The sequence below is a fragment of the Triplophysa rosa genome, linkage group LG9 (genome assembly GCF_024868665.1).
Source record: "Triplophysa rosa linkage group LG9, Trosa_1v2, whole genome shotgun sequence".
Taxonomy (NCBI): domain Eukaryota; kingdom Metazoa; phylum Chordata; class Actinopteri; order Cypriniformes; family Nemacheilidae; genus Triplophysa; species Triplophysa rosa.
The window spans coordinates 20,276,554-20,288,602 of NC_079898.1; the positions used below are offsets into that span (position 1 = coordinate 20,276,554).

Here is a 12,049-nt window from a genome sequence, read left to right on the forward strand (position 1 = left end):
AATATACAGTGCAAAACTGACTTTATCCTACTGCTAAATTAAAGCACATTTGGACAGTGTAATGCTTTTTTTTGCTAATTTGTATTTGAAGGCGTTTGATGCGTGCATCAAATCCCATTGAGCCGTTATTTTGCTTTCGCAGAAACCAAATCCACAGTCTATCAAACGAAAGCCAGAACAAAATAAATTAACAATCTGCTCGGCTGGCGGTGCCCACTTCAAACACACAAATCCATTATCTATAGAAAGCTTTGAACAACAAAGCCAAAGACGACCAAACAAACAAACATTTTATAAACACAGACAAAGGAACAATTAGGAGGAACAGGGTACAGAACGTTGCTAAAGGCATCTAGAGCAGCACAGATAGATTTTGTGTTTGCGTGAGCAATGCCTGGAGGTTTACAGATGATGCATGACGTCTCTTGACTCCAGATGCAAACAGTAGCATGTCAGAGAAAAAGTCCCTCAGCTGGGAGTGGGAGCCAGCTTTGTTGTCATAGTTGTCTACACAAAAGCCTGCGGAAGATCCTGGACCTCTCTAGCTGTCCACATTCTGTCTTATTCTCTTTTTTTAACAGACGCACTTACATGCACAGACACATTCCAGCTAGAAGCACGTTTCAAAGACTGGAATGGTGCATGGTCTTGAAACACTATTTGTTATTTGTACAAAGCACGTCTTTACAAACCTTGTGTTTGGAGCATCAAGTTTGAGAATACAATGTACCTAAAGGTAAACATCTGTTACAGCCTCGACAGGAGTAAACACTCAATATTTAATCTTAGATGACTGTGAAACAACTTTTCTCTCTCTCTCTCTCTCTCTCTCTCTCTCTCTCTCTCACACACACACACACACACACGTTTGATTTCTTTGTCAAATTATTGCAACAATTGTATTAGATTCTAAAACAATGCATTATCCATGAATGTCAAGATGATGTTTTTTCTGCATTCCAAGTCAGCAAACCTATTGAAATATTTCATAGCCTTATGTTTTTAAAAATCACACTTTTTATTTTTTCTTTCTTAAAGTTCACCCAAAAATGAAAATGTCTTTTTTCATTTATTCACCCTCAAGTTGTTCCAAATCTGTATAACTTTCTTTGCTGAACACAGAGAAAGATATTTGGAAGAATGCTTGTAACTAAACATTTCTTGGCCACCTTTGACTAGGAATTTTTTCTACTATGGTAGTTACTTTTTCAAATAATTAGTTTCTTTTAAAAAGTGCACAATTTAATATATTACTAAAAGAAACATTCATCTAGGACAATATCCTTGTCCTCAAGTCTTGTCCTAGAAGCAACCAGAAGTGTCCCAAATGCGAAGTGTCCTAGCCTTGGTCTATAAAAACTCTTAAGTGAATCATCAAAAGTTAATTTTTCCAGGCATAAGTGCCCTGCACTTTTGTTTAATGGAGAGATGATAAAACTACAGTTCTGACTAAGCGTTATATAACATAATGAATCAGAGGAATGGATGGGGTATGTCTTACAGAAGATGTACTGACCTACAATGACTGAAAGAGTTCTCAAAGGACTCGGACGTGATGTAGTTACTCGATGCAAAGAGCCCAGACTGTGGAGAGAAAACACACAGATGCATGAGCACATACACACGGTACTGTGGTAAAAGCCCCTCATCTCTCACTACTGAAAGACAGCTGTTTCTAACACACGGCAATTACGGCACACTAATTAAAGCAAACATGCCATTAGAAAACACTACAAATCACCATCATTCAGCTCCAAATGAGAGAGTGGAATGTAAGTAGTCTGGTAAACGTAATTGCAATCCCTCAATAAGCATGCAAATCAAGTGCCTTTTATAGTGAACTGTCCCTGTTCGAATAAAAGTTTACGAAAATGTGAATTTACACATTAGCTACGTCACAGGTAAGAGGTCAGTTCTAGCGCAGGCAATAGCCTGATCTATCTAATGATACCTTATCGTAAAGGAATAGTTCACTAAAAAAATGCGAGTTCTGTGCGATAACCCATGCGCATATGACCTGTATAGACCACTTCGGAAAACGTAAGCAACGATCCAAAACAGGTCCAGAAGAACCACACTACACAAGCGTTTAAACAAAATCCAACCAATAGAACATTTATAGCATGATCAATATATTAAACAAGATGTAATTAGGTAAGATTTTAAAAAAAGATAAATGAAAGTGAAACCAGAGGTGCTTCTGGATCTAGCGAAGTGGTCTATAACTTAAAGATGACATTTCTCTGAAGAACATCTTGTCCATTCCTTTCCACATAATAAAAGGGGACTGGGGCTGTCAAATAGTATTTCAAAAGAGAAAGAGTATGAGGCATATGGATTACATTTAAGGTGCTTTTTTGTCATGTTAGGTGTTAGACAGTTTATTATCCTAAAACAACATTCAATCATAACGCTCTCTTATGTGGTGCTGGTATAGCCAGAAGACCAACATAGCCATTTTGTTCACCACAAATCCCCCCAAAAAAGAACAAACATCAAAAATTGTGTTATAAATATGGCTCTCCATGGGAGAGATGTTAGTCAAGCAGCCTGGTGAGGACATCTCAGCATCCCATGTAGGGGACCAGCATCCAAAACATATGTTGGTGACCAGCACTGTTGATCTTTCAACGGAGAACATTCATCTTGGCACAAAAGATTAATGGCAAAAGCATTCAGACTGTGAAGTTGGATATGCAAGTAATCGTCAAGCATGCGCTAATGTATAATACGGAAATGAGTATGTCTGCGTAAAAACAAAGTTTCGTTCGACATAAATGACTGAATGGTGCCGGTGAGAGTTCTGCGAGGCAAGTTAACAGTTGTTTGCCAGCATAAGAATAGCTCACGCAGAGAGAAGGAACTGTAATCTCAGCCCGCAGAACACGAAACAGCTGCTGTCTAACTTTACAATGAGAGACTTAACAGTCAGGAAATATTTAATTACCTGTCACAGCAGTGAGAGACATAGAGAGAGAGAAAGTTAGAGAGTGTCTGAGGCTGGGGGAGAAGGAAAATAAGACGGGAAATGTAGGTGCGCACTTGCAAACTAAAGACAGAAACACGTTCGGCTCTTATCAGAAGACGCTGCGGTGCACAATTACTTTCCCTCTCTGAGGAAATAAAGAAAAAAGGTGTAAAAGACAGAAAGAAAGAGAAAAGCGGCACTTGGCAAACATACCAAGAGGGATTTATAATTTTAGCTTGAGGGAGGTATATATGGGCCTCTTTGAAGAAGAAAGCTCTTCTTCTACCTTGTGTGGGGGACCAATTGGCATAGCAAATACGACAGAGTGTTTCTGATGACTTGCATTTTTCAACATAAGTTCTGCCCACCTTTTTTCTAGCAGTTCTTTTAATACATAATTATGTTACGATTAACTTACAAATAAATCTTCAAAGGAGAATAAAGAGTTGTAAGGAGTTTCCATCACCTTGCGCTTCTCTCGGAGCTGGGCTGCTTCTTGAGGATGGTTGAAATGGAACACGGTGGCCTTTCCAAGTTGAATGCTCATTCCTGACACAATACACACACAGAAATACAAAATATGGCATTGATTACATTTACATTCATGCATTTTGCAAATGCTTTAATCCAAAGCAACCCACTGTGCATTTTAAGTATACATTTTAACAGTGTGTTTCTGATCTCTCTGGAATTCATAACTATTTCATGAAGTGGCTAATTCGTATGAATTTGTAAAAAAATAAACAATTACTAGAAAAAAGCAATACTGATGCACCCCCCCCCAAACCTCTGGCGCAAAGGCAAATCGTGCAAAACAGATCGTACAAATTCATACGAATTAGCCAAAAATAGCCACATCGTAAAATCAATTTTTTTGTTGTGAGATTGTGTTGCCGTTTCCTGGGAATCAAATCCATTACGCATAATGTTACCGAAAGGTAACTTTTCACTGAGGTTGTGAGCAGTGTTGGGTAAGTTACTCAGAAAAAGTAATTCATTACTAGTTACTAATTACTTTCTATATCCTACATCAACCTTGATTAGTTAAGTGATTCAAGGATAGACACGAAATAACTCTTAATTCATTCAAATAAATAATAAACTACATAAAGTACTCTTAGTAACTGACTAAAGTATTACAAATGTGAGAAAGATACATTAATGCATGCAGTTTAAAGTCAGACTTTGAATTTTAATGTCAATTCTATTATTGTATACATTACACAGTATTTAGTTCAATTACATCCGAAGTAACTGCAATTAAATTACAGAAAAAATATGAGTAATCCCTTACTTTACTTTTTAAAGGGTAAAGTAATTAAATTACAGTAACTAATTACTTAGTAACTAGTAACACCCAACACTGGTTGTGAGATTACGATTTCTTTCTTCCTTTCCTCCTTTTGGGGTAAAATAAAATCTTGCCTCTATTAATGACTTCCAGGGGGTGACAAAGTCCTTGAAAGGCAGGCATCAGATGGATTTGGGCCATGGTTGGTGTGGAAATTACTATCATTTGTTCACAGGAAATGGCTTGAGATGCCACCATGTCTAAAGTGGGGAACACTGGCAAATTGAAATTTGTGAAAAGGAGACTATAGCATGTTTCACTCTCTCCTCATGAGTCCCCTTTCCTTTAGTTGCCTTTTTTCTGATCTTGCTCCCAGAATAGATCAAGCCCTTGGAAGACAAGCTGTTCTGTCTGAATTGTGGAGGTTTTACCCTTTTTGAAAGGTTAATCCCACACACGCACTTCAAACCCGTTGCACTCTATCTGTTTCATCTGCCAATTAACTGAGGGTCGGGTGCTTTGTCCGCCAGACTCTTAACCTCAGTCATGTTTGGCTGTTCTGGAAGTGCTGCGAGTCTTGCTGTGAGACGAGAGTCGCTCGTGTGGACCTGGACAAGAATTAAAGATGTATAGGGCGGGTCTGGTTCGCTCCAAAAGGTTGAGAATGCAGAGATGCAAAGTGGCAAGTTTTACATGTACTTCAAGAGCTTCACTGAATTTTTTTGAAAACCAATGATTTTATCCATTTGACACTAAAAAATATAACATATATTTTAACCCAGCGTTGGGTCACAAAGGGACAAACCCAACCATTGGGTTGTAGATTACCCAAGATGGGTTGTTTAAACCCAAAATGCTTGTTTTTATGTATTGTTTGGTTAAATAGAAACAGTCAATTTAAAAGGATAGTTCACCCAAAAATAAAAATTCTGTCATTATTTACTCATCTTCAAGTTGTTCCAAATCTGTATAAATTTCTTTGTTCTGATGAACACAGAGAAAGATTTTTGGAAGAATGCTTATAACCAAACAGTTCTTGGACCCCATTGACTACTAGTAGGAAAAATTACTTTACAATTTTTTTGTTCTGTTGAACACAAAAGAAGATATTTTGAAGAGTGTAAGACAGCAAAAGTTCTGGGGCACTTTTGACTACCATTGTCATTTGTTCTACTGTTTCTTTTATTAACCCCAGTAATAATAAAGGAGTTCATAGTGCATTTCATCTTTTGTGCTTTTATTTTGAATGTTGCACTATGGCAGCTATATGTTCACAGAAATAAAGCAACGAAAATCAAATATACTTTATCAGTTATTATACAGTTATTTTAGGCACTCTTTAAAAAAAAAAGACTAAAAATATTGGCTGTAATGTCACAGAATGTCGGACTGAAACATAACTGCTTTTTTCAGCCTACTACTTAAACAGACATTTATTCAAGAAGTTTATTATAAACTGAAAACAATTAGGCTTACTAGACACATTTTATGTCAAAGCGGGATCTGAGCGGGATTTGGTTTTCCCGCGAACGTAATGTGAGCGGAGTGTTTGCTTGGTTTGTGAGTGACTGAGCTAAACGCAGTCCATTGAGCGAAATATTGAGCGGAGCGACACACCGCTCCGCTTCGCTCACATGTTCCTCTTCCGTGTTCGCATGCACTTCCGATGAGCTCCATGTGTGTGCGCGAGCCCTCTCGTATTTAACCGTCACTTGCATTTAAAATCAAAGAAGCGTTCGTATTACATCACCACATTGTGGAGAAAGGGCAAACAGCATATAGCCACTCTTTAATGTAGATGTACTGTATTGTGATTTTGTCCGAGGATGTTGCGTTTATGAATCAGGATTTTAGCAGCGGTTAGTGACTGCTGGTGGCATCCTGTTGTAAAATACAGTATAATGTGACAGATAAGAGAGTAGAAGAAAAACAGTTAAGTGCTAACACTAACACGACGTGATGACGTGCCACAAGTCTGTCAAAATCCTATGGGAAACACTGTCTATATCTATATCTAAACAGACAGACACACTCTGACGGTGTGGTTTTTCTCACCCTGGGTCAGGAGGCAGGGCTGAGTCACCTCCACCCCATTGATTGCACACATGGCTCCTGGGAGCGGCAGGAGTGTGACAGCCCCTCTCTGGTTCTCAAACACACAGTGTTCCCTCTGAAGAGCTTCACCATGGAGAACTGAGAAACAGAAAAACCTGAGAGTGAAAGAGGCTCTGACACTGCCGACAGCTTCCTGTCAGGAAAAACTCAGTGTGGACAGAATACAAACCAATATCCTGCTCTGACTCGGTTCCTCCAGCACCTACTGAAGTTCTGCCTTCCTATATAACAGCACAAGGAATGTTAGGAACCCTTATGAATGTCATTGCCAATCTTATCAATACAAAGACTTGAGATCAGGTCAGTGAAATTGAAAATGAATAAAATGTTGTTACTGTGCATTGGCCTGCTACCCACCTTTAAGTGATAGAGGACGACCCCCGTGCTCAGCAGATCCTCATCAATGCAGATCAAATACGGCATTTGGGAATCAATCACTACTCCGATACCCTCTTTTCTGAGAGCTACTGTATCTTCCTACAGTAAAGTAGTTGAAAGGAAAAGAGTTTAGATTAATGGAGATTGGCAAGAAAGATGATGAAATAAACCATCAGAGGAAGAAAAAACCCACTAAACGACAGTTTAAAGAAGCAGGAGCACTTCATAAACCTAAAATGACAGACATTTAATTGTAAAGCATCGGAGCAGAGGAAGCAGTGTGCACGTTGTTTATGACTTTGCCTTTAGGCTTCAAGGCCAAGCAGAATAATATCTGGCTTTGGCTATATGTCAGAAGGCTGGGAGTGTGGGGATGCTGGGAAAGAGAGAGGAGGGATGTGAAAATAAGAAGGAAACACCATAAATCATTTAGATCACGCCGGGTCGGTCTCGAACTCTACATTGAGTTTGCACATTCCACAACCCAGCCAATCTCATAGGAGAAGTGCTGGTGAACCCTGTTGAAACAAGCACAGAAACAATCGATAAAATGCGCACATCAGAAAACAAATGCGGGATAAGATGCTTAAAAGACGAAGTGACACGTTTGAGGGATTGCAAGGTTCCACCTGATGTATATTGCACACAAAAGCAGGAAAGAGAAAAAGAGAGAAAGATTTTGCCATCAGACTCTTAAAGATGTAATGCTAAAACAGGAAAGGATTCCTCCGAAGCAATAACATTTCAGTTGGCCAATAAAAATGCACTTTTTATTAAAGCTAATGGTATGTAAAATAAACCAAAGACCATCTTCGGGATATATTGTAAGAACAGAATATGGAAAAGGCTGTGCCCAAGACCGTTTTCTTACGCACAAACGCTCACAGCATGAGAAATATGGGTAAATGATGTCACTATTCTATGCCATGGCTTGTGATTAATGTAGTGATATAGCGCAGCGCTGACGTTTCGATTAAAAGCCATTACACTCCAGTATCAGCACTCCAACCATAAACTCTAAAGTCAAAGTTAAATCAGTATTCACCGAGAAAATGAATTGATACTTGGACTAGAGGGAAAAACACAACTGCTAAATATGTATTCAATGGCATTGGAGAATCCCTCTACAGGAAGGTGATGATAAACAGAAAAATTATTTCTGCTTTTCTTTAATATTATAATGATAGCATGTGTTCACGCTATGCCCCTTATGTCAGCTACCACAGATGGGAAGCACCCCATGAAAACACACATTCTTCAAATGCTGTTTGACAACCAGGATGGAGCACACAGATGCAATATAAAGATCAATGATTGTATTCTTTCGAGACCTTTGATTCTGCGGGAGTCACTATCACATAAGCTCACAGGCATCCTGTGTCTTACATTTTTGATCACAAGCTTACATTCACACCACACTGGAAACAAGGGTGCATTATGAATACGCAAACTCTAGTTGACACATGACATTTGCAAAAGTCTCTCATTAAGGAATACACTTGGATCAGTATAAATTTCCAGGCTTGTCCATCAAGCCTGTCCACCAGCATGGTTTTTATGGTTAAGCTGGTTGACCGATAAGGTCTTACCAGTTAAGTTGGTTAAAGGGATAGTTTACCCAAAAATGAAAACTCTATCACCATTTACTCACCCTCAAGCTGTTCCAAGCCTGTATACATTTCTTTGTTCTGTTGAACACAATGAAAGATATTTGGAAGAATGTTAGCAATTGTGAGTTCTGGGGCACCATTGACTACCATATAGTAGAAAAAAAATGATTGTATACTTTTTTGTTCACACAAAGATATTTTGAAGAATGTAGGAATGCAAACAGTTCGGGGGCACTTTTGACTACCATTTTAAATTTTCTTACTATTGTAGTCAATGGTGGCCAAGAACTTTTTGGTTACAAACATTCTTCCAAATATCTTTCTCTGTGTTCAGCAGGAACAAAGTAATTTATACAGGTTTGGAACAACTTGAGGGTGAGCAAATGATGACAGAATTTTCATTTTTGGGTGAACTGTTCCTTTAAGAAGCAATTTGGGGATCTCATTACATTTGACAACATATGGTGGTCTCCAAAACTAAGGTAACATTTCCACAAGACAACAGCGATGGAACCGGAAGTCATAAAATCCTAACTCGCTTCCTCTATAGACACCCCCGGTCTGTGTTTTTTTTTTATTTCACATTTAATTTATTTGAATATTTTATTGTACAGTATATTAACTGTATTAACTGTATTCAAATTACTACTCAACAGTTATTGATTCTTTGCGGAGGTCTACGGGAAGTTTGGACCACATAACATGTTGTTGGCACTGAAACTGTCGATAGGGCTGCTTACTGCATGTACTGTACACCCTTCATGTGTACAGTACATGCAAAAAATCCCAACAAAACCCCAAATATCTCCTGTTGCTATATGTTCTTTCAGTCTAGCAGAACTTTTAAACATTTCTATGCCATTACCATCTTATGCAAACATCTCTGAAATGATAGAAAGTGGCATGTCTCATCAAATAAGCACTCTGCTCTAAATAATGTGCTTTCACTGGGAACAGACGACCGTTTCCCATACGAGGGACGAAATAATGACACCAATCCACACGACTGAAGAATGAGACGAGACCTTCGAACGCCCCGAGCATACTGAAAGAGCAGTGCAACAAAAGGAAAAACTTGCACATACCAATCTGTCCGTGAGGACGAATTCAAATCATAGAGGGCCAAAGACATCTTGAAAGCAGCCATCGACTTGGACAGTGTTGGTATTAATTCAAAGTTTTGGAGACTGAAGCACCTGGGGTTTTCTTCTCTGAATGAAAGGAAAGCTAATGCGCTTTGGTTCTCTGCGCTCAGTGACCGCAGAAACAAAATGCTTTTAATTCTCTGAGGAAATTTAGTATTACAAAAAAGTAACCGCTTCCGAACTTCTCCCTACAAGCGATTTATAATAAAAAAAAAGTTTATCAAAGAACCTACTACCAGCACTCTCGGTTTAGGAAACGGGCCTGTTTCTAGCACATCGCTCCCCTCTTATCTTCCATTCCACCCTCACACTCAACCCACTTCAGGCTAGAGAGCAATGTGTCTATTTCCACCTCATCGACAGCGGCGGACGAAGCGAAATCCTTTTCCCCTAACGAAGAGGGAGAGGCATCGATTGTGTGGAGGGTCTTCTCTCCACACTTAATTAAACGAATCCTTCCAAGACTTCATTAGATGAGAGTGAGAGATTGAGAGGGAAAGAGAGGGAGAGGCAGAGAGATTGATAGGAACCATGTCGGCAGATTAATGTACTGTATCGCCTTTTGGAGGAGAGAGAGGAAAAGAGCCTGGTTTAAGGGTACGTTCTGCCCTGGAGAAGTTCTTGTGCTTGAGGTTTGTGCTGGTTGCAAAATGACATGCACTCTCGACTCGTGAAGCAAATGAGAACTGGGCGGCATTTGGAAGCTCATCATAAAGCAGGTCATCTATTTTACACACTCTGAAAATTAAAGGTGGTCCTGGTGGCCCAAGCACGGGGCTATTTGAGGCACTGAATGTGTTCGGAAAACAAGCCAGTTGCACTGGGTGAAGATTAAAAAGAGCTTTGAAAATATATGGGTTGAGTGATCAAGAGAGGATAAGAGCTCCAAAATGGTGCACTGTCTATAAAGAAAGAGAGCGAGAGAAATTAAACCAAGTCAAGAAGCAGGACTACTGTACGTTTTAATGTGATATTGAGCAGCCTACACAAAACAGTAAGAAACTGGATTTCTACATTTCCAGTGGTGCTTGCTTGTGTAAAACCAACCACTATCTAACCCTGACTATCTAACCAACACCATCACCCTGTTTTTCTTTGTGTATCGCATCAGAAACGAGAGATAGAAAAATCCTTAAATTGCAAAAATGTTTTTACACTTGCGCAAAAAAAAAAAAAGAGTTAATGCGAATTATGGGAGATGGAAACATGTCGGCACAAACACATTTGCTGAATGAAGTCTGACGTAGTGAACATTACATCCACGTCACTAATCAGTTGTTTCCGGGTCTTGTTTTATGTTGGTTATGTTGGGTTGCCCATACCATCGTCATCCGCTAGAACAGCTTGATGGAAACGCACCTATTTCCTTTTTTTTTCCTTTTTTGTAAACTTTGAAAAGATTCAGGTTTGGATGAAAACCTAGCTAAACTATTGCGGTCCATTGTAAGTCTATGAGATTTTTTTTACCCGTTTTATCATCTGCCATTTATAAATCCGAAATCAGAAGTACACATACAGTGCATTGAACAAGACACAAAATATAAAGTATTACTTATGTCTGTCCCATAAACCAAGCACGACAAGTAGTTGCATGTCAAAGTTCAATATTTAAAGGAATAGTTCACCTTCAAAATGAAAATACTGTCATTATTTACACGCCCTCTGGTCATTTAAAACCTGTATGACATCCTTTCTTCTGCAGAACACAAAAGAAGATATTTGTTGGTAACAGCAAACCTTTGGTCCCCATTGACTTGCATTGGTTTTGTGTCCATACAAAACCAATGGTTTTTGGTTTCCAACATTTTTCAAAATATCTTCTCTTGTGTTGTGCAGAAGAAATAATATCACACAGGTTTAAAATGACAACAGGGTGAGTAAATGATGACAGAATTTTCATTTCGAAGGTGAACTATCCCTTTAATGTTAATCTTTAATCTTAATTACAAGCAACAGTACTAGTGATTCTTGCATTCACATAAACTGCAAAACAACTGTAACGGTTTCTGGATGAAAATTTATTGTAAATGAAAATTCTGATACTTGTATTTACCAAGTCTAACAAAGTCTCGGCTGGCCAACCACCAGGACCAATAAAAACTTTCATTCATTTTCCCTTTGTCCACCTCTTGATATGCTTCTCAGATTGATGCGACAGCCACGGCACAAATGCTACATAATTTATTCTCCTTTCACAGCGCTCATTAAAGGAATGCTTAATTCACGTCAAGCCATTTTATCATCTGAAGGTATTTCACGCCTATCCGGGCTGAAAAAAAAAAGACTGCATTGCAATCACAACACTGCAATTAAACACAGTTGTCATGCATAATTAAAGAAGAGGTCTTAATAAACAGTGAAAGTGATAGAGAAACAAGAGAGTGGAAAGGAAAACTGAGAGAACGGTAGGACAAGACGACGTATGCTGTATAAACACTCTTCCAGAATCATCTCAAAACAAGAACGAGTGTTGTTGTGTTAGTGTGTGCGCCTGGCTCTGGGGACTTGACGCATCTTTTCCGAAATGAAAACAAATGGCACA

The 12,049-nt window shown here is 38.8% G+C and overlaps 1 protein-coding gene across 1 annotated transcript in view; it reads right to left on the reverse strand.

Annotated features, from left to right (window-relative positions):
• The window catches only part of kif16bb (kinesin family member 16Bb), a 38,051-nt gene that overhangs the window by 12,495 nt on the left and 13,507 nt on the right, over nucleotides 1–12,049 (reverse strand). Inside the window, exons 13-17 of the mRNA XM_057341344.1 lie at nucleotides 6,732–6,851; nucleotides 6,544–6,595; nucleotides 6,315–6,452; nucleotides 3,435–3,517; nucleotides 1,517–1,584 (exon numbers count right to left, since the gene is read on the reverse strand). Coding sequence (XP_057197327.1) covers nucleotides 1,517–1,584; nucleotides 3,435–3,517; nucleotides 6,315–6,452; nucleotides 6,544–6,595; nucleotides 6,732–6,851 — 461 coding nt within the window. The remainder of the gene's footprint in view (nucleotides 1–1,516; nucleotides 1,585–3,434; nucleotides 3,518–6,314; nucleotides 6,453–6,543; nucleotides 6,596–6,731; nucleotides 6,852–12,049) is intronic.